General features: G+C 37.8%; 1 protein-coding gene across 9 annotated transcripts in view; it reads left to right on the forward strand.

The window, feature by feature from the left end:
* Enox2 (ecto-NOX disulfide-thiol exchanger 2) overlaps window positions 1-24,121 on the forward strand; it is a 298,128-nt gene that overhangs the window by 211,778 nt on the left and 62,229 nt on the right. For all 9 annotated transcript variants that reach the window (XM_040285387.2, XM_078034279.1, XM_040285393.2 and 6 more), the window contains 2 exons: window positions 4,791-4,925; window positions 20,952-21,107. In XM_040285387.2, coding sequence (XP_040141321.1) covers window positions 4,829-4,925; window positions 20,952-21,107 — 253 coding nt within the window. In that variant the 5' untranslated portion in view covers window positions 4,791-4,828. The remainder of the gene's footprint in view (window positions 1-4,790; window positions 4,926-20,951; window positions 21,108-24,121) is intronic.

Consider the following 24,121-nt stretch of genomic DNA (forward strand, 5'->3'; position numbering starts at 1 on the left):
TAAATGGATGTATGTTGACAAAATCCTCTCCTCAACTTTTTGTAACAAAATTATAGCAAGCATGAAAATCAATGGATGTAAACCTAGACATAGGAAAGAGAATTGTAGGAGAATAAATAGAGGACAGTTTTCATCAATAAAAGAACATAGGTGGGGAGATGACACTTAACACCCTGCCCCTTGTTTCAAAGGAAATAAAGGAAACATTTGTAATAATTAACTCCACTACAAGATGATTGTATCATAGAATGTGTGTGTATATGTAGTTTTCAATTTCAAATAACTCTGAGAGTAATTGACTAATGAGTGATTTATAAATAATACAAAAATAAACAGATATCACTGATTTGATAGTTATGGAGTGATACCAAGTTTAAGTAAATGATTATTTCCAAATGTTTTTTTTTAATTTGGTACTAATGCATTCTTATTCCAGAGTGCTATTTCTTTAATCCAATTAGCTAGAAGGCACTTATTCACAACCACTCAGCAATCTCTGACCTCTTAAGGAGTTGTCACATTAGCAGAGTAGGAGAACCAGTATGGCAGGATGTGTTCTTCAGACTTAGTAAAGGCAATTTGAAGACCACTTGATACTCACTAGCACTTGCATTCAGAGTATCCTTGGCTGCCACAAGTAGTGCATGGGAAAATGAGAAATCTCTTTCTCTAGTGATGTGGGAGGACTAGTTTGATAAAACACCTAAGGAAATTGCTAGATATCCATCAAGTCTGGAAAGTGAATCAGGCCGGAACTTAACAATTCTACCACTCAGTGATGATTCTAAGTACACATTTAGCACAGCTTGTTTTGTTAGTGTGGACATTAAATCCAGATTACAGATGCATGGCAGTAATCCCAGAGATGATCATATGGGATTTCTCTTTGAGAGTAAAATTTTACATGCTTGCTTATGTGTATGAGTGTGCCTATATGGGAAAAAGATTATAGCTAATGAGATCAAACCAAATTATTAGTTGGGTGTATCTATCCCTGGTTGTAACTCTAAGCTAATTCCTGCATGGATTCAATTGTCCTAGACATCTGAGAGTCAGCTTAGCAACAGTGCCATTTTTAAAGACAATTTATCATTCTGATCAGGTATGCAAATAATCAATGAATAGCATTGCATAAAATTGCTTATTGTGCCCAAAGTTAATATAACTTGACTTTTGTTAGTCATTTATTCAAATGGCTTTTGGATATTTATTTTAAACCTGACACTGAATTAGGAATTGGGAAAACAAAAATGCCTCAAACCCTGTTCTGACCTAAAGGAGCCATAAGCTAGTGAAAGAGAGATGTATACCCAATAGCTATAATTCAAGGTAGTCAGTAGTGAATGCTCAGTTCTTCTTGCTTCCTGGAATGCTCTTCTAACCTAATCTTCCATTTACTATCTTGAAGAAAATTGTATCACTCCTTAAGGACTCATTTCAAATTATTCTTTCCCAGCAAAGGCTTCCCTGATATTCCTCATCTCCTCTACCCCCAACACCAAACATACACACCCAAACCCTTTCCTATAACTTTAATTACTTTTCTGTGTTCCCATAGCACTTTACTCATAGTTTTATTATAGAACTCATTACAACAATTTATATTTGGTTGATTATATGCCTGTACCTCTCACTATGTTGCAAGTTCTTCAAGAGCACTAACTGACTTTTGTTCATCTCTGAACTCCTCATCACTAGCATATAGTAAAGAGTCAAAAAAGTTTGGTTTGAGAGCTGGAGAGGTAGCTCAATAGTAGAGTGCCTGCCCAGCATGTCAAGGTTCATTCCCCAGCACCACAAAAAATAAATTAAATAAAAAATAAACAAAACAACAATAAAAACAGGTTTGATTTGAGGGAAGGAATGGAAGAATATCAGCAAACATGAAAATCAACTCATAGATAAAATTTTATGAGAATATATAGGGAGGAGTAGTTAAGTCCATAATTCCAGTGAGTTGACTTTATAGACAAGGTGGATTTGAGATGACCCTTGAAAAAATGAGTATGATTTGACATATAGAGATGGGTGTTGGGAGAAGGGAGGAAGGCAAAAAGGGCCTTTATTAGTTTTGTTTGTTTGTGGTGTACTAGGGATTGATCCCAGAGGTACTTTACCACTGAGTTACACCACCATATTTTATTTATTTATTTATTTTTAATTTTAAGGCAGAATCTCACTAAATTGCTTAGAGCCTCACTAAATTGCTGGGGCTGGCTTTGAACTTGTGATCCTCCTGCCTCAGCCTCTTGAGCTGCTAGGATTACAGGCATGCACCATTACACCCAGTGAGAAGGGCTTTTTAAAGCAGCACTTCTTAACAATTTCAGAACTTTATTCATTGTGGCAAAATAATGCTGTTAATTACATATGTTCTATATCTGTACATGTAAGCAAACCTAAGCAGGGACTGTATTTACTAGAATTTTAGCAGGCATTTGGAATTAATATGCATTTTGAAAATGGTAATACTGTGTTGTTCTTTTTAAAAATTGACATTCTGGATCATTTTTACTTCCTCCTTCCCCACCCGCAAAATAGTCCAGAATTTGGCTAGTTGGCACATTGTAAATTCTCATTCTTTGATCTCAAATCTTGTGTTGAAAAGAATTCCTGATTTTCTCATATTTCCCAGGACTGCAGATTCAATGATTAGCCAAGCTACTGCTGCTAAAAAGAAAAAAAAAATCGCATTGGGGCCCAGTCCTTCTAACCCTACCTGCTTACTCAGAGTCATTCTCCAGTCACCAGAGAAAATCAAAGTCTGAACTTGATAATCTCTGAAGGTCCCTTCTGGCTATAACATTCCCTAAAATCTTGTCTGCTCTAGCTGGAGATTGGAAGTCTAGATGAACCTAATTGTTACTATGTAAACTCTTGACCCAAAGGATATTTGATGCCCCATGTTTATTTTCTTGATAATATTTACAGGGAGGCTATTTCTAGCCTCAAGATACACCCTCCTAAGAGAGCTCTGAAAATTGGGTGAGAAAACTACAGTTCCTACAGATGGAGAAATCACCAGCCCTGAAATATAGCTTCTGACTGCAGTAATGAATGCTTAGGGCCATCAGTCACTCTTTTTTTTTTTATTTAGAGAGAGAATTTTTTTTTAATATTTATTTTTTAGTTTTCAGTGGACACAATATCTTTATTTGTATGTGGTGCTGAGGATCAAACCCAGAGCCACATGCATGCCAGGCGAGCATGCTACCGCTCTAGCCACATCCCCATCCCAACCATCAGTCACTCTTTGTGGGGTGTGTGTGTGTGTGTGTGTGTGTGTGTGTGTGTGTGTGTGGTGTTTATTGAGGAGGAGACAAAGGCAACAGAGAAGAATGTCAAAAACTAATATTTCAGAAATATAATCTTTGGATATTTTCATTTGCTTGTTCTGACCAATCAGTAACCAAAATAGAACATGTATAAATAACCCGACCAAGGATCATCCCTTGATTTTGCCAAGTTGGAAGGACGTGATGGACATTAGCAAGCTACTATTAGAACAGAGTTGCCTTCTGGGGTATAATTGGCGTAAGTGCATGCTGAGAGTTGGGGGAAAGCCATGGAAAGTTTCTTTTTTTTCTGTGACTATAAGTAGTCAGAGGGAAATTTCCCAAATTAAATATCTTTTGTGCCTAGATGATTTGTGGCTATATCGCTCTCAACTGTGCAGTAGATACATGATCTGGCAAAACAAAGTCTATGCTTATGTCAACCCTCTTCTTATATTACTCATCTCTTCTTTACCAATCTAATAACTATCCATCACTCAAAGACATATTCTTTAGAAATCTGTCCCATTCTTTCAAATCCTGTTCTCCATTAAGTATTTCCTACCTATTCAGGCCATTGTAGTTATTTATTCCTTCAATTTCAATAATTTGTTTTATACCATTTGAGTGTTTCATTGTTTTCTAATCATTTAATTGGAAATAGTAAGGCATAGTGGCTAAAACTTCTGCATCCTGTATGACCTTGGATAATATATGTGATCTTTTAAAACTTCTATTAACTTAAGAAATAAATACTTATACCTCATAGGATCGTGCTGATAGGTAAATGAGAATAGTGCATGCCAAGTGCTTTACCTGGCCTGTAGCAAGTGTTCAATAATTAGTGGTAGTAGTGGGTGGAGGTGGTGATAGTAGTGCTAATAGTTCATCCTCATTACCATCATCCTCAGTCTCTTCAACTAGATTATATAACCATTGAGGGCAGGGGCCATATCTCCTGTCTGCTTTTTACTGGTATTCCCCTGACCTCCAAAATACTCATTTGGCTAATTTGATGTCTGCTGATGATTGCTCAGCTCTTTTAATAGTACTTCCTCAAAAATATAAAATTGCATCAGTTGTATAATATTCATATTTTATCACCAACTACAGAAACCCTGTGATGCTTTTTCTTGTTTTGCATACAGGAGTAGTTTGGGTGGAAGTTGCTGCAGTAATCATATGCTCATAGACTGAGAAGAATAGGAAACTTCTTAATCCTCTCAAACTCCTGTGGTGTTTTCCCTTGGATTAAAAAATAATAATAATAAGAGAGAAGGAAGGGAGGGAAGGAGAACAGGAAGGAAACACACTACAATGCCATCTGGTAAAATGCTTTCAAATTCCATGATTTCCTGCCAGTTTAAGCTATATTGTTTTCAAGCATTGAGGCCTTAACCCCCACTTGCCTATCAGACTATTTCTGTAAAGAGTTTGTCAGAATTTGCATTGATAAATAAACTAAATACTAGAACCTTAACACAACAAATTATTTGGCCTGTCATTTCTTTTCAGCTGATAATAGTAGAACTCTGAATGTAGATTCCACTGCAATGACGCTACCTATGTCTGATCCAACTGCATGGGCCACAGCAATGAATAATCTTGGAATGGCACCACTGGGAATTGCTGGACAACCAATTTTACCTGGTATGTTATTTTTAATCATCTCACAAGTTCCTTCTTTTTATTGACCATGTGGTAATAAATATACAGTATGACATAACTTATTTTGAAGTTGACATTTGCCAGATTCTGCCTAGAGTGTGCATTATTGTAATATGAGCTTTATAGGCTGGGTGGCCAGTAGTTACTAGTGCGCTCTTGATTGTCTTTTGGGCAAACTGGGGGCATATATGATGTAGACTAGGGTACTGGACTAAATGTTTAAATGTTAAATACAGCTCACCAAAATAAAAAGCAACATGATTTTGGCAAATAATTACAAAGCATGACTACTTTTGTAGATTTCTTAGATGAGTCAAAACATAGACAAGGAAAGAGAACCAACTTGAATATCCCCAAAATCCTAGATTCCCAAAAAGGACACATGGAGAATGTAGAGATAGCAGCCCAAAGACTATTTTTAACATTGAATGACTTTGTTTATAACTATATATGTAAACAAAGTGACCAATAAGATAATGGGCATGGTGGAGTAACTCCATCTCCACTGAATATGAAATCTGAAGAAAAATTCCCCAACATGTGAAGGGTTTAGTTTAGGCACACAAAAAAAGCTTCTTGGCCAGTAACAGTTAATTAGCCATCACAAAGAGATTGGGAAGACATTAGGGAATTGACGTCTCAGGGAGCCTAGGATAGTTTTTTCAACAGCCTAAACATTAATCTCCCAACAACCATTTAGTTGTGATCCTATTTAAAAGCACTCAGACCACTCTAGAGTCCTGTTATTCATAGTATGTTCTGCATAATCTGGGAATTATTTAGAACCCAATTATTTAGACCCAGCCCAGACCTACTGGGTCAGAAGCTGCATTTTCACAGGATCTCCAAGTGATTCACAGGCATATTCATGTTGAAAAATATAGAGTCATGGCACTTTTCTGTGCCATTTGTCTATCTAGTTAGTTACTACACCCGCCTCTCAAATAATTTCTCATTTCCAGTCCAGATTTTAAATCATTATAGGTTATAATGGAGATGAGGTAGACTAGGCAACAACAATATAAATAATAAACTAAGAGATGCTATTACATTGAATGTCAGGAAACAAGCATAAAAACACCAAACACGAAGGGGGGGAAAAAGGTATATGAGTGAGAAATAGGCAGAGAAAAAAAGGAGACTAAATTCTGTGTGTGGCAGAGGCAAAAAAAAAAAAACTATCATACCAATCTTTAATTCCTATCATGGACTATGCAGTTGGCTAGACGGCATCCTTTTCCATTAGACCAGCCATGACAGAAATGAACAACCAGGGATTCTTTGAGGGCTGGAATGATTGGACAATGGATCTCCTTAGATTTGAAGTGACTAATGGAGCCAATCTGGGATGAGTGGGTGTTATTATAAGAGCAAGTTTTACAGAATGGTCAAGATCTTAGACTCTGGATTCAATCTGCCTGGCTCCAAAGCCTTTTTCTTTTTCAGTATTTGATGTTGGGAAGTTTCATGCTTATATGGGCATATGTGTATATATCTGTTATACACAGAAATACATATAAATATGTAAGATTTGTGCTGTAAATAGCAATGAAGGATAAAGAATTTGGGAGTGAAATTTTCCCTGGTGAAACACTGGACAGTGGCAGTTAAAGACAACATATACATCTGATGCCTGCTCCTTATGAACCTGGTGGGGACTTCCTCAGAAATGGAAGGTTGGCACCACATTTCAGTGGTGCCTACACTATTTGTCAAGGTCTAGGGGAGAGGGTGCCTGCCATCTTTATGATGTATTAACCTCCCTCATCCTCTTCTCAACCTGGAAGATTCCTTAAAATCAAAATGGCAGAAAATGACCCTTGTGGAGCTGTTCTCTGAAGTCACCTATTGGCTTAGTAATTAAGCTACTTTTCTCCACTAGGGAAGTTTCCTACTGAGCCAGCAGACTGTTCTTTTTCCTGTCTCATCTGTCCTGTCTGTGACAATAGAAAAGGTTTTGGCATTGATGAAAAACAAATGATGCGTAAGCTTTCTTGACTTCCCCCCAGAGAACTCAAATCTATACTATCATGGATGCTGAGTCTCATGGACACATGCTTGTCATGAAGGCAATGTCTGGCATAATTATTATATTCATTGAGTAGTGAGCAGAGACAGGCCAACTCTGGGGTTTGGCATGGAGCTTTCACCTAACATGGTGTTTTGTACAGCTGTTATCCAATGAAGTTAATCCACAGTAATGAAAATACAGTAATCCTTTCTTGCAACTATCTTTTCTGCAAGAGTGTTTGTTTTGCCAAACTGGTCAAATAAGACTAATTATAGTTTTCACATGAAAAAAAGTGCCCAAGAGTCAGGTCCTCTGGTCAAAGAGCATTTTTCAGCCCCAAGTCATCCCAGATGAAACCAACCCACAAAGGGATATTTGTTGAATAAATGAACCTACTAAGGAATATTTGTTTGATACTGCTTGCTGCTTCCTTTATTTCCCCCTCAATTTAAATATCCTTAGCAGCCAAGTGTGGAGCTCAATAGATAAGAGTCCCTCATCATGGTGTCCTCACTATAATGATTGCACTATAATGAGAGATAATAGAAAATATGGACTCATGGACCTTATTCCTAAAGCAAGACCCTGCCCATCTGTGGGCATTGACTTTGTTAAGGAGAAAACTGAACTCAACTGATCAACTCTGATGAGAACAGAGAAAAAGAATGAGGTTATGTATCTCATGACAGGCCGTAGTCCTTCAAGCTCCTCGAGGAGGCCTGGACTTAGGTTTATATTTTCTTTACTATCTTTCAGATAAAAGTATACTTTCAGTACTAAATAAGATGAGGCATGAAGAAAGTGTACTGTTCAATGTCATGGTGAACAATTTACAAAAACCAATACTATGTAAAACTTCATACCACATAAAATTAATATTTCCCCCAAACAAGCTTGAATCCTACCAGTACTCTCAGGACTCCTTATGTAATGGGTTCCTACCCAAAGATATCTAGTTCTTCCCCAAGATTCCATGAATACTCTTATACTTACACAAGATTAACTGAGCCATGGGGGATAAACAGGAGATGGTTAACATAGTAGAAACCAGGTATCAAGCCCCATAAAAGCTGATGCCTAGACCTTTCTCCCAGGGACTGTGTTTTAGTCAGCTTTTTTTGCTGCTGAGACAAAAAGACCCATCCAAAACAATTGTAGAGGAGAAAAAGTTTATTTGAAGGCTCACAGTTTTAGAGGTCTCAGTCCATTGACAGATGGCTTCTTTCCTCAGGGCTGGAGGAAAAGCTAAACAACATGGCAGAAGAGTGTGCCATAGGGAAGCAGCTCACATGATGAACAGGAAACAGAGAAAGAGAGAGATCTCCACTTGCCAGATACAAATATATACTCTAATGCCATGTTTCCCAATAGCCCACCTCCTCCAGCCACAACCCACCTTCTTTCAATTACCACTCAATCCCACCAGGTGATTAATTCACTGATTGGATTATGGCTCTCACAACCCAATCATTTCCCCTGAGCTTTTGAGGGACACCTGACATCCAAACCACAACAGACTGTTACACAAAAATAGATATTGTGGTACTCATTATCAGTCTATGCATATAAATGCTGTGGAGCTGTTTTCATGTGGAAATATTTTATATTATTTAAAACATTTACAAGAATACATGAAGCTCAATGGCTGGAGGATCTTTGAGATAAGGATTACATGGCCTTAACTACCTGATAGGCCTTAACTAAATGATAGAAACAGACATTTTTAAAAAAAAAAAAAAACTCCCCATGGAAACTATTAGGAAAGGTCTGAGTGAAACTGTCTATTCATTTATTCATAAAAGAAATATTTCCTGAGGCCTGCTGTGTGTAAGGTACTGGGTGACCCCTGGGGAGAAAGCAGTGAACAAAATAGTCAATGATTCCTGCCCTCATACTGACCCATATTTTCTCCCTAAAAAAAAAAAAAAAAAACTTTTCTCAGGTATGAGCTGCCTGTTGACTGACAATAGCTCTAAAGCCTCCCATCTGTTTTGTTCATTTGTTCTTACATCCAAGCAACTGTTCATTAAAAATATATATATATATATTGCCAGTCACGGTGGCATGTATCTGTAATCCTAGTGGCTCAGGAGGCTGAGGAAGGAGGATCGCAAGTTCAAAGCCAGGTTCAGCAACTTGGTGAGACTCTAAGTAGCTTAGTGAGATTCCATCCCATTTCAAAATAAAAAGGGCTGGGGATGTGCATCAGGGGTTAAGAACTCCTGGGTTCAATTTATACACACACACACACACACACACACACACATATATATAAATAGATACTGGGGCACTCATTAAAATATTTTTAAATATTTTATTTACCAAATATATATGTATACATATATATACATATATATAATTTACCATGTATATTATATATATATACATATATATGTACATACATATGTATATTATATTTTATATATATACATATATTTTAGACAGACTAGGTCAGGGTGATCCAAAATGGGTATGGTTCAATCCTTGCCTTCAAGCTCAGAGTTCAGGTGCTGAGGCAACAAAATAAATACCAGTATACTTCAGTGTATCAAGTATCAGAGTAAAATCTTGCACAAAATAATTTTAGCCAGGGTAGAGTAGGGAGTGTTAAGTAAATGGTGGTGCTCAGAGTGAGGTTCACAGAAGAATTAACATTTGAACTAAGTGTCCAGGGACATATAGGAGTATCGTGGAGATAAAGAACTAAGAATAGTCTAGGCATCAATGACTGGAAGGTGTGGAAGAGTAGATAGTATAGAAGCAATAGATACCTACTGAGTTGAACTATAGCACCTTATTCCACAAAGACTTTGAAGCAGCTTAAAACAGAGGCTATGCTATAAGAGAAACTACAAATAAAATAAGTCAACATCTAGGAAAATATAAATGAGAATAGAAGGTGAAGACCAGGTAAGGAAGTTAATTTAAATTAAGATGTGTAGGTCATAGGATCCCACTCAGTTTCCAAAGTTGATCTGCACCTATGACCAAGCAGCCAAAATAAAAAGGGGAAACCTGATAAGTTATGAAATTTCCATTTTCCATGAGGAGAAAAAAAGTGAATCCTTGTGGGAAGAGAAACTTTGGCTCTTAATAATCACATGGATGTGTGTGATATTCTAGGTTTGAAAGAAATTTTTCACAGGGAGTTTCATATATGGGCATTCACCCTAAGTGAAATAGTTGAGTAATCTCAAAAGTCCAAATATTAAAAATAGCCCAGGACTATTCAGTATCACTTTCCATAGTCTGATGCAAAATGTAAAAACTAAAAATATAGTAAATTTTTCATGAAACTAAATTTGTGTGATTGAAAGGCCTACCCTTTATTCTGAGATTATAGACTTCCTGAATTTGGGATTTGAAAATGCTCTTTAATGAACATTGGTTAGTTCCACTGTTATTTTTTTCCATACATCTTTTCTTAGCAAATTAAGAGGTTAGCACTCTTTAGTATATGTATGTACATAATTTTATTTTATTCAACTCTAAAATCCAGAAATCTAGAAACCACATATATAATGGGAAAGACCCTCAATTAGTGCCCCACAAAAGGTGTTTGCAGCATCCCTGGATGAGAGTTGAGGACATGATCCCCTGTCAAATGTTCTGAGGCAAGAACACAGTATGTGAATAGGAAGGAGTAGGGGGAAGATGCTATAGAAGGGTGAGGTATTTGCAAAACCTTGAACTATAGGTATTTTGTGTAGCTATTTCTTTAGTATAATCAAAAGACCTGACAAATAACAATTTTAGAGGAGGAAAAGTTTATTTGGCACTCATGGTTTCATAGGTCTCAGTCCATAAACAACTGGCTCCATTGATGTGGGCCCTCTGAAGGAGAATATCATGTTGTGTTGGGAGAAAGCAGCCCAGGACATGGCCACCAGGAAGCTGAAACAGACTGCTTCACTTACCAGGGACAAAACATAAACCTCAGAGCTTATGCCTTCAGCAACCTACCTCCTCCATCTATAACCTACCTGCCTATAGTTACCACCCAATTAATTTCTATCAGGGGATTAATCACTGATTAAGTTAAGACTTTCATAATGCAATCATTTCATCTCTAAACCTTCTTGTATTGTGTCACACATGAGCTCTTTGGGGGACACCTCACATCTAAACCATAACAATAAGAATGAAGTTTCATAGGCAGAAATTTGAGATCAAAGATGTCTTGGGGAGATACTTTGTCAATTGAAACTGTGCCCATAATCCACCCAAGCTCAGTTTGATAGATTGTTTGCCATCGTATATAAGCCAGAGCCTGCCTCAATTTTCCAGATGGACTGAAACAAGTATTCAGATGATCTCCTAGGAAAGACAGAGAGATGTTGTTAGAATTGAGAGACATTGTGCAAAACTTTGGGTACATGTGCTTCCAAAAAGGCTAGTGGTAAGTCCAGAATCATTTTTCAGCTTGGCCAGACTGTCCTTAATCAGTTCTCAATTTAGGTTGGGTTTCTGAAAAGTTGCTAAAAGGATCTGTGTAGCTAGTCAGGACTGTAATGTATTAATTTTTTCAATATCCAGGCATGATTCTTAATTTTCCAATGAATTTTGTAGGAACTCTAAAGAAATAACAATAATGTCCCAGATATGTGTAGCTGAATTGGAGTCATAATTGTCTATAAAATAGCTTAATTGTGCATATATAATTAGATCCTATTTGGAATACTTATTTTGGAATAATCTATGGTTGAATTTCAGTGATTTTGCTGTGAGTACAAACTACATCCTTGGGCTCACATGTCTCTGGAACACTAACAGGTTAGAACTTCCTTATGGATCCTGGGGGACTTGGATGAGAAGAAATTGCTAAGTAGAGGCAGAGTCTTTCTGAGGGTTTGAAGGGTCTTCCAGACAGCTAGAACCAGAATTCAGTTCTGAAAATAGTTGAAGTCATATCCCATCTTTGCCACAATTCCAGCTTCTCATGTTTCCTAAATTTGAGACATTGGATTTTAAAAAGGTGCCCCTAAATTACCTCACACTGTGGCAATATATATATTAAACATCTAAATAGAAGATTCTAGATATATAAATAAGCACCTCTAAGGTAGCTTCCTGGACAGGAGTATTTACAGACCCACTCCAGAGATGAGTAGGTAAATACTAAGCTTAATCTGACCAAGAATATCTTTTGTTTTCCTATAAATCTCATAGACTCTGTGAGGAACAAATGGTTAGGAGTATGGTTACTAAGAGCCACATACCATGTGGCCTTATTATATTAAATCTATGAGCTTCAATTATCTCATCTGTAAAATAAGGAATAATAATATTGCCCATCCCTTAGGATTGTTGCAGAGATTAAGGTAAATGATTTGTATAAAAGCTGGAAATGCTTAAGTAGTCACTTAATGGGTAGCTAATATTATGGATGCCATCTCTCTCTCCTGCCATAAAAATGAAGGTTGTATTTTACAGGACAAAAACCAGTGTGAACTGGCCTGCCAGAAAATATCAAGGATTGAACTATAAAATGGGCATATGTAATCTCTTTGCCAGACATCAAAGATGAGAAGCCTCTAGAGTTTTGTGGACAACTATAGTCTTAGTACAGAGTCAGTTATCTAAGATTATTACCTAACATTGTCTAGCACAGAATCAGTTACCTGAGATTGTTCCAACTAGCCCTTACATACAGCAACAGTACAGTGACAGTTTTTTCATGACAGTGATACAGAGGCCCTACAGGATCCCAAAGTACCTTTTCAGTAATCTCAGAAAAATCACATTTGATTTAGTTTGAGTGCTAGTGTCTTTCTGTTCTTTAAAATAAATAACTATTGGGCTGGGGATGTGGTTCAAACGGTAGCGCGCTTGCCTGGCATGTGTAGGACGCTGGGTTCGATCCTCAGCACCACATAAAAAAAATAAAATAAAGATGTTGTGTCCACTGAAAACTAAAAAATAAATATTAAAAAAATTCTTTCTCTCTCTCTCTCTCTCTCTCTCTCTCTCTCTCTCTCTCTCTCTCTCTCTCTCTCTCTCTCTCTCTCCCCAAAAGTAAATAAATAAATAAATAAATATTAACCAGTGACACCCCACCTTAGCCATGCTGGACATTCTTCTCCTCATCTATTGCTGTATAACAAGCTATTTTAAAACACAATTTGTTTATTATATTTCAAGCTTTACTTGATGAGGAATTTGGGAAGATTCAAATGGGCAATTATTCTATTCCATATGGTATTGATTGGGATACCTCAATTGTGGCACGTTGATCTGGTGGTTGCAAGAATCCACACATATGCAGGGCACCTTGTTAAGGACTGATGAAAACTGGGTTCAGCTGAATCCCTCCCTTTAAGGCCTTCTCCACATGTTCCGTCCATCGTGCTAGTCAGATGAATTATATGGCAACTCAAAGCTTTCCTAGCACATAGGCCCAGAGCTAAGAAATGGAAATTGCATCTCTCTTACGGCTTGGACCTGATAAAAGATACAATATCCTTTCTGCCATATTCTATTAGTCAAAGCAAGTCTATAGTCCATCCAGATTCAAAGTGACTGGGGGAGGAGACTAGGAAGATGGAGGAAAAGAGAAAGTCACTTTCCTGGCTGTTCCGTGGCTCAAAACTGAGAAAGTGGGCAGCTTTTCAACAAGGTGGGTGAATAAAAAAGGGTCTTTACTGGGAATACTGGACATTCAAAGCATATCTGGGACTCAGGTAGTTGGTTATAATAAAATAAGGAAAAAATCCCTAGCTCCACTGCTGCTGTGCCAGTACCAGCAACAGTGGTTCTCTCACCACAGGGCAGGGAAATGGAGGAATAAGGAAATTAAAGGAACCCACATTTTTAGAAGTTTTTTTGGTGTATCTGGGCACTGCCTGACTATAACCCGAAAGGTGTGCTGCAAATATCCTCAAGCAGGCAAGAAGCAGCATATCTCCTGGCTGCCCACGGACAAAGGAAGAGGCCATTTTTACAGCCATGACAAACCCGAGCTGGGCCCAAAATATAGGCCTTGAAAACCCACACCTCATGACATAAGTTACCAGGAGAAAGTCAGATGTAGAGAAGGGTTTACATAGGGGAATACTGGTCATGGAAACCCACCCAGCTCCCCTCTCCCCCTTGAGTCCAAACTACTTGCAGGACCCGCTGGAAGAGACAAACCTGGCTGGGAATTCAAAAGGTCTGTGGTACGAGGGATTGAGTTTGGCGAGTGAACCCACCTGGCTTCCCCTCTCACCCTTGAGTCTGGCTGCTCACAGGACCAGCTGGGAGAAATGCACCTGGCCAGGAATTCAAAAGGGTAGGGGTGGGAGTGATTGAGTTTGGAGACAGAACCAGAAAGACTAGCAAGTGCAGGGTCCTCAGGTGATGGAGGAAACAAAGGATTGACTCCTCTGCCACATGAGTGGAAACCAGGGGAGATTTGTGGGGTACAGTCCTCCAGTGAGGACTGGAAACTGCTGGGCCCTGAAGGTGTGCTGATTTAAAATCTTCAGACAATTGCCATTCGGTGAAGAACCTGGAGCCTACCTAAGCATAAACCCTACCTCCAGGAGCTCCACCTATGGAATTTCCTCTTACACTCCAGCAAACTCACCTAACATTGCTAAGAAATTTGAACTCCAATGAAATAATTCTTTAACTTTTCATTCAGAACTTTTTTTTCTTTTCTTTATTTAATTGTGAGCTGAATGATTCATGTACACGTTTGCATATTAAGATTTGTCTCTTATTTCTAGCATTTCTTGAGGGCAGTTACTTTTCATGGATCAGTATTTTGAGAGCTAGGATGTTTGATTAGTATATTTGGGGTTTGTTTTGTATTTTATTTTTATTGATTTATTTTTAATTTTTATTTTATACATATTTTTTTCTGTCACTTATCTGTTCCCCTTGATTCTCTCTTCTGCTAACAGCCGAACTCTACTGTTCTCTCTTTTATTCTTCCTTTAATTTTTTTAACTTCTATTTTCTCTCCTCTTTTATAATAATAACATCCTACATCTCTATTGTTCTCTCCCTGTTCACCATTCAAAATTGTAAACCCCTTTGCAAATTTACTGTTTTTACTGGGGGAAATAACTGATCACATTATTTCTTTTTTAAACTTTTTTTTAGTTGTGGATGGACACAATACCTTTATTTTATTTACTTATTTTTATGTGGTGCTGAGGAGAGAGCCCAGGGTCTCACACATGCTAGGCAAATACTCTACCAACTGAGCTACAACTCCAGCCCACATTATTTCTTTTTATTGTGACAATTAACATGAAGATGTCATACCAGGAACTGTTTGGTTTAATGCTGTATGTTATTTGCATTGGTTGTTTTTATTATTTGTCTCCCTCTAAACTATGAGGTACTGGAACCCTTCAGGAACATTATAAGTTCACAGGATAGAAACTCTACTGCCTCAGGTCCATATTAGATGGGTAGACACACAAACAACATGAAAAAGAAAGGGAACAAACCACCTCAAACAAACCAGAATACTTTAATAAGAGAATCTATCTATACCAAAGTGGAAGAAATGTCAGAGAAGGAATTTAGAAAGTTTATAATTATACTGATCTGCGAGGTAAACTATGATGTAAGGAGTGAAATAAGAGAAAAAAATGCAGGAAGTGAAAGATCACTTCAATAAAGACAGATTCTGAAAAAAATTAAGCAGAAATATTCAAAATAGAGGAATCAATAAATCAAATTAAAAATTTCATGGAAATCATCACCAGCAAACTAAACCACTTGGAAAAGAGAGTTTCAGGCAAAGAAGACAAAATATATAATCATGAAAATAAAGTTGTCCATGAAGAAAAATGTTAAAAGACCATGAACAGAACATCCAAGAATATGAGGTAATATGAAAAGACCAAAATGAAGGTTTATCAGGATAGATGAAGGCTTGGAGATACAAATCAAAGGGATGTTCAATCTTGTCAATGAAATAATATCAGAAAATTTCCCAAACCTTAATAATGAAACGTAAAATCAAATACAGGAGGCTTACAGGACACCAAATATACAAAATTACAATAGACCCACATAAGGCACATTATTATGAAAATGCCTAACATACAGAATAAGGGTAGAATTTAAAAGGCTACAAGAGAAAAACAACAGGTCAAAAATGAAAAAAGTGGAATATTTAACAAAATACAACACCTCTTCATGTTCAAAACACTAGATAAACTAGGGATAATAGGAACATACCTCAACATTGTAAAGGCCAACATCATTCTAAATGGAGGAAAATTGAAAGCTTTCCCTCTGAGAACTACATACTGTATTGAGAAACAGCATTAGTGGTTAAAGAGCATTAGAGTTAGACCAAGCTGAATTTGAATCCTAGTTCTCTTACTGACTGTATTAACTTGATAAAGTAACCAATCTCTCTAAGGCCCAATTTTCTCCATCTATAATGTGAAGGGTACCTAGTCACAGGTCAAGTGGAATTAGATTGTATAAAATTATTAGTAGAGTGCCTAACACATTGTAAACATTTAATAATAGTTATCATGATGATAATAATTGATGATAAAGCATTTTAAATCTTTGCTTGGATACTTCCAAACTGGAATATGAAATCAAGAATTTTGTCTTATTCATTTCTTCAAACCCAACAACTTGCACAGGTCTTGGCATCAAAATATTATATACATGGATATTTGAATGACTGGATAGCAGCACAGAAATGACATTTTTCTCCACTGCAACTCCATGGCTCAGATAGGTACAGAAATGGAGGATAATATTGCCAGGTTAAGTAAGCATGAGTTGCTAGGTAGCAAGTAGGCTTGAGAGTACACTGAAACATGTCTTAAAATCACAAAGTAAAAGTGTAACTCTGAGGATATAGCTGGCCAAACTAATACAGGACATCTGCAGCATTTCCAATAGGCTGGAACTTTGGGAAATACATGATTCTGAAGAGGGAACACAAACCAATAATCCATGACTCCTCCAGCAATGGCCAGGTCTAAAGACAAGAAGGCAGTGGGAAAGAAGGTTTAAAAGAAGATACAATAAAAGCAAAACAGAACAGGGTATTTATTGTGAAAAGGACTTTGGAGGAAAACCATGGCATTTTGCACAACTCTTTTATATACTTTCCAATCTCCTTCAGAAGTTTGAATTCCTAATATAAATGGCAATAGTACCGACTATTGGGCAATACTCCTCAAGCCAGGCCTGGGGCCAAGAAAAGGGAGAGAATTTCTTTTGTGTTGTATACCCAGTGTGTTTTAATTTGGACTCTTATTCTTCAGGTTATGAAATACTTATATAATGCCCATGATGAGCTGGGGTTGTAGCTCAGTTGTGGAGCACTTAACCAGCATGTGTGAGATACTTGGTTCAATCCTCAGTACCACATAAAAAATAAATTAATAAAATAAAGGTATTGTGTCATCTATAGCTAAAAGTATTTTTTAAAAGGCTCATGATTTCAGTTTTTTAATTTGATTGGCATTGGATATCCATGTCCATTTTGGTACCTAGTGGTTAAATACAAACAAAAGAAGTGATCCATGTGATAGGAGCCTTTGAAATGTCATGTACAACCCAGTAACAAACCCTACTGGGCAGTGGAGCCTATGGAATTTGTGGCATATGGAACAAAGGGAAGAAAGGGAGTTCATATACTCTGGCTTTAGCCATATGTCATGAATACATTTGCTTTTAAATGAATTTATAAAATATTAATGTAATCATAACAAACAGCAGAGTGGTGAGTATACCAAGGAGGAGTTATATTTATCCTATATATTTGGTTTTTTTTGTTTGTCTCCATTTATTAGTAGATAGTACATGGAGACAGGCATTTCCTTCTCAGTCGAAGTGGCAGAACTTGTTTAATGAAGTAATGTTTCTGTAATCTGTGGTAAGGTAGAGTTGTGACTGACAGAACTATATGAATAACAATGAGGAGGCAGGCAGAACAATAAAAGGAAGACAAACATTTCAGTAGGAAGAGGAAAATAGATGGGATTGTTTAGTTGGCACGCAATCTCATATTATCTTTTTCCCAACAAAAATTAACAGTTTGTAAATGGGTAAGATAATGTTAACAATTTCTCCAAAATCTTCTGCACAAGGAATCAGATTTTCCAAAGATGTGAATGGCATTCTGAACCAATGCATTCTATAGCACAGCAGAGCCTTATGTTCTCCAAAAACCTACATACCTTCCCCAGCCCTAATATAGAGCCTGACATATAGGAGGCTATGTTAGTCAGCTTTAGTTCCTGTGATCAATTTAGTCCCTGTGACAAACAATTTAAGGGAGGAAAAGTTTATTTGAGCTCACGGTTTCAAAGGTTTCAATTCATGGTTGACTGGCTCTATTGCTTTGGGCCTGTGGTGAGACAGAATAGCCTGGTGGAAAGGTGTGGTGCAGGAGAGCTGTTCAGTTCTTGGAAGCTGGGAAGCAGGCTGGAGGGAGGAAGGGGCCAGGGATAAGATATAGTTCCCAACGACATGCCCCAAGGGACCTTCTTCCTCCAAACATGCCCTACCTGCATATAGTTTCCATCAACTCTCCATGATGCCATCACATTATTAATCCCTCAGTGGAATAATCCACTGATGAGGTCAGAGCCTTGAGGATACAATCACTTCCCAAAAGCTCTACCTCTGAACATTGCTACTTTGGGGATCAGGTTTTCAATGCATGAGCCTTTGGGGGATACTTCATATCCAAATCTTAACAGAGGCCTATCACAGATGTTTGTGCAATGTGAGAATGAATGTCTGAATCAGTGAATTTCTAACATTTTGTACATTTTGAATGGAAGGAATGAAACTCACCAATCAGGACTATCATGCTGAGGGTCTTTATCTGTACTCTCTTTTCACCTTTTGGGCTAAATGTCATTGTTTATCCCCAGTTTTACCAAAAAGAAATGGAAGAACATAAATATTAAGAAATTTTCCTCAAAGGTCACATAACTACTTTGTGGAGGGAGTAGAATTATGAGAGCTAAAGGAGAAAGAGGAAGTGTGTGTATGTGTGTGTGTGTGTGTGTGTGTGTGTGTGTGTGTGTGTGTGTTATGTATAAACATAAAAACATGTTGGGTGAGATGGCAGATTAAGGCTAAAAGTAAATGTTTTCATGAAAATAAAAATTTCTCTTGGGAGATACATTTTTCTTCCTAAACTTTTCTATGGTCTTGATCTCTCAGAATGGCAGACATGTGAGGATGAGAGATGCTTTAGCTTGATTGGAATGACTGCAGTCAGGAATGCCCATGTGCCACCCACTTGCCCATCCTCCCAGACACAGGACCCCTTCTACTAGGCCTGTTAGACCTGAAGTGCTGCTTCGGTGGGAACTAGTTCTTCCTGCTCTTTAGGTTCACCTCTTCCGGTATCTTAAGGATCCCCCAAGGTCTCCAGAGCCACCTTGAGGACATCCTTACAGGGATTGCCCCTCTGACTTGTGCTGTGAGCATGGTAAAATCATTAGGAGCAGAGCCTGCTATTATTATTGCAACTACTCCTGTATTACCAAAGCTGCTTATATAATACTTTATTTGTTTGCCATAGACTATGCAAGGTTATATAGTGAGGACAAGTGTGGGAGGTGGGAAAACAAAGAAGTAGAATGCACTCCCTTCTCTCAAAGAAAATGACATTTTTATATAGAAACAAAGTTAAATAATGAAATCAGTACTGCCTTTAGATGTAGGCAAGTAAGGCCCCACACTAGGCCCATACCTCAGAGGACCCCATGCTTTGGAAGACTTATCTTGATTATCTCAATATTTAACAAGCACACCCTGTAGTGCTGGCCTCTGGCCAGGCAGCAATGCCAATAAGGCAGGTGCCCAAGTCCAGAACATGTCCTGCCTTTGTTCTGGCCATAAGAAGCATCTCACTTGAAATTTTCTAAATTTTCATCTGAGTGTCATCTGAGTGAGGAGCCCTAATCTTCATCTAGACCCCTATGGATCCCTCTACCCATGGCTTCCCTTTAGGGAACTTTCCACTCCTCTTCTGCACAGATGGAGTCAACTAGATGCCCCTAAGAAGCCTCAGGACTCATGATCAGAGAATCCACCCAGAGTCTTGGTTCCAGGAGAATATCTGGCAAGTAAATCACTCCAGCTGTATGAAATGGCATTTCTTTCATGGTATCACATGAAACTGTGCCAACAGAATGTTGTCAATGCTGATGTGAGGTGAATCAAATTATATACATTGATGAGTCCCAAAGAAAAATATTTTTCTCTGCTCACCCTCACACTTGCTAGAGACATCCCTGAATGAAACAAAAGACAATGTAAAGTAAAATAAGACAGTGGAAATAGTTGTAGAACAGATTTTAGATCTGAGGTTAAGAACTAGAATTATCTGAAAAGGCCTCTTCAAGGAGACTTAAGCTAGCAGTTGAAGCATGGGAGGCAGGGCTTCTGGTAGACTCAACTGATTCTAGGCAGGAAAAACAACATGAACAAAGGCATAGAGGATAGTTCTTATTCAGCCTTTTGTGCTATGCACTGTGCTAAGCACATTGCATTTATCACTTTATTTACTCCTCACAACTCCCTATAAGGTAGAAGGTATGAACCCTGTTTTGCAGCTAGGAAAATTGTAGAACAAGAACCCAAGTCTGTCTAATCCCCCAAACTGTGCTCTTAATACAATGCTGTACTGTAAAAAGAACATATGTATAATGGACAGCAAGAAGCCTTTCCATAATGGAGATGAGGCTGTGTGTTGGAAACTATAGAAGCAAGATCAGGAAACAAGATGCAGTCACATTATAAAAGATGTTGGGTATCAAAATTCGATGTAGAGAATTCAAGAAGCCCTGATTAAAGAAGACAACAGCCCTATCCTGAAAGGAAAATGCACAAATTTAATATAATATTTGAGAATTGAGAATACTAAGCATATGGTTTTTTAAAAAATATTTTGCCTCTGTCATAGAAAGACTTTTGATTTGAAGCTTATGAGGTAACCATGTTCCTCTGGTTGACCTTGCCTCATGTTAACTTATTGTTTTTTCTTTCCTCTCCAATTTTAGATTTTGATCCTGCTCTTGGAATGATGACTGGAATTCCGCCAATAACTCCAATGATGCCTGGTTTGGGAATAGTACCTCCACCAATTCCTCCAGATATGCCAGTAGTAAAAGAAATCATACACTGCAAAAGCTGCACGCTCTTCCCTCCCAACCCAAGTACTATTGTTTTTTCCTACTTAAGTCAGTGTATATAAGAAAGCTTTCTTCTTTTTCAAAAGATTACCCAAGGGCTTCATAGATGTATATATAGAAGATTCACCTAGAAAACAGAAAGCAGGAAAGTTTTCTCTGACTATTCAAGGCTGAATTTTATTTGGTATATTTTTGTGTGCTGGTTGCAGTACAAGTGATATAATATTTTCTAATGCCATTTGGTAAGAAATTCAAGTGTATTCATAGAGAATGAAACACATGACACAAATTGATCAACACTATCACTTGTAGTCTCTGTGTTTCATAACTAACCTGTGTGCCAGTGGTGGCAGAAATTGAGAGTGGTCTGAGCCTACCTAAAGCACATGAGAATATGTACTTGGCACTAAGAATCTTCCATTGCTACTAGCTAGTCACACATCACTCCAACTACTACTATTCATCATCTGGGCTACAATGCACTGTGAGGTACAATTCAACTTATTTTATTTTTTCCACTTTTTATTGGTGCTTTATAGTTGTACATAATGATGGGATTTGTTGTTACATATTCATACGTGCATACAATATAGCAATACAATTTGTCCAATATCACTCCCTAGTTCAACTTATTGGAAGGGCTAAGACCAATGTTTGGACTAAGATTACTTGTTGCCATCTGGGGCAATATAGTTCATGTAGAAGTGATCTAGAAATCTGTCCTCAAAGAATAGGCTTCTCCTTAGACTCACCTTAACATATTTCTAATGGTAGGGTGGCCATATTTTAGTTAAAATGTACCAGCAATATTAATTGACTTGGAATTATTTTTCCAGATCCACTGGGGTTTTATATACTTTAAATGATTAGAAGCTGCTTCTGCACATGACTGAAGCCTCTTAATGCTTTGTCCATAGTTGTAGTGATGCTGCTATAATGCAAACACTAGCACTGTTTGTCAAGGGACTCACTCAGGGGTTTAAACCACAGATCAAATTAAATTGCCTTATAAAAATAAATACAAACCTTTTATGTGGGACCTCAGTCAAATACTTAATCCCCTACCTTAAATAGGAATCAGTTAATCATAAATCAAGCCCTGGTAAGGACCCAGATTCTACTTAGAATGATCTGCTTATAACTGAGAAAGTTTTAGAATCAGTCAGGGTTGGTTGCATGGATCTTCCTGGCTACTTTTGTGAGTGAACAAATGATCTTAATGCTTTCTGATTTTGGAAATTGATTGTCAACATGCACATCCTTCCAGACCAATAAGAAATATAGGAGACCTGCATCTCAGAGGACTGTATTAGGAGAAGAGTTAGTGTGTCACAAGGAAAGTTAAGGAATGGAGAATGTGATGTCCCTTGTAGGCCTTACTTGCCAGTTCAATTAGATTTTTGCTTAGTACCTAGGTGAGTAAGCACTACTTTTTAAAATCTTAGTTCCACTGTTTTCTATATATGTGCAATGATTTTTCTTCTCTTTCTTCCAATGTGTTGTGTTTGGCATCGAGGAAGCTTCACATTTTTAATAGTACCATTTTCATGTTAAAAGCCAAGAATTTAGGAATTTCCAGTTTTAAAACCTCATGCTCATGAAAAGGTAGAATTCTGCTGATTTAATCATTCATGTATCACATAATTGTCTTGCACTCCGCTTTCATTACTTCAGTCAAGTCTAAGCTAACAGGAGGGCTCACAACCTATGATGCCCTGGTTGGGTGCAATAGATGACTTTAAGGATGTTCTCATTCTAAAATGCCAAAGAATAACACACACGCCTTGTTTTTATATCACATAGATCAATCATTAAGCAGTCTTTCAATGCATGTCAAAATATATAGCTTAAAGAGGCTACAACTTCATAGTCTTTAGTAAAAGAAATAGGCAGAAATCTCTCAAATACACTTTTTTATCTTTCTCTACCCCCAGCCATGCCTTCTCAGTTCTGAGTTGGAAGGACCGAAGAGTGAGAGGGAAGTATCCTCACAACTCAATTCTTTAGTTCTTCATCCTTTATACTAAGGATGCTGACAGGGCAATTAGTGCCAGTAAAAGAGTGGCTTCTGGGAAGGAACCTGGCTTTGGAACTAAATTCAAAAATAACATTCCTGACAAAGCTTAAAGTAGACTGGTATTCTATTTGCTTTTTAGAGTTTGAATTTTTTTAAGGGGGCTCTGTTTAATTGTGTGGGGGAAAACTGAGGCACCTTCCTTAGTTCTTTGTTTGAATGCATGGTAAAAGTGCCATTTGTGTTAACAGTGCCAAAACTGATCTTTGTGAAGGTGAGACAAAAACAGGGAGTTGGTATGACTGAACTACTTATTCCTGCCTGTCTCTGGTATAGAATCTTGCACTCAATGGCTTCCGACTCTAAAGTTCCTCCTAGCAATAAATCCTATGATTTAGAGACTTTGTCAGTCTCTTTATTTACCATCCAGTCTGCTTCTAAGTCTTGTTGCCTTGTTAAAAAGTATCATTGTCATCAATTCCTTCCCCTTGTCCCACGTGACACTTCATCCAAATACTAGTCACATACAGAACCTTAAAGTTGTCTTGGGGCTCTCATTGTTCACAGATTCATAGTCCCCTTTCCTGACCTTTAAAACCTTTTACTGAGCTGGGTGAAGTGGTGCACGCCTGTAATCCCAGCAGCTCAAGGGGCTGAGACAGGAGAATCTCGAGTTCAAAGCCAGCCTCAGCAAAAGCGAGGCACTAAGCTACTCAGTGAGACCCCGTCTCTAAATAAATACAAAATAGGGCTAGGGATGTGGCTCAATGGTCAGATGCCCCTGAGTTCAATCCCTGGTACCCCACCCCCAAAGAAAAAAAACAACTTTTCACTCTTTTGCTTCATGTGACTGTCTTCAGTCCATCATTCTACTTGCCACATACCCACCCTTTAGTCAGGTTCAAATGCTTCTGACCTCATACTCCTTACACTCCCATCCAACCCAACTCCAAGTATATGCTCTCCTGGAACACTTCTGCATGGATGGTACTGAAAGTAAAATCTGTGGTGAATTACACTAGTA

This window comes from Ictidomys tridecemlineatus, chromosome X, assembly GCF_052094955.1.
Source record: "Ictidomys tridecemlineatus isolate mIctTri1 chromosome X, mIctTri1.hap1, whole genome shotgun sequence".
NCBI lineage: Eukaryota > Metazoa > Chordata > Mammalia > Rodentia > Sciuridae > Ictidomys > Ictidomys tridecemlineatus.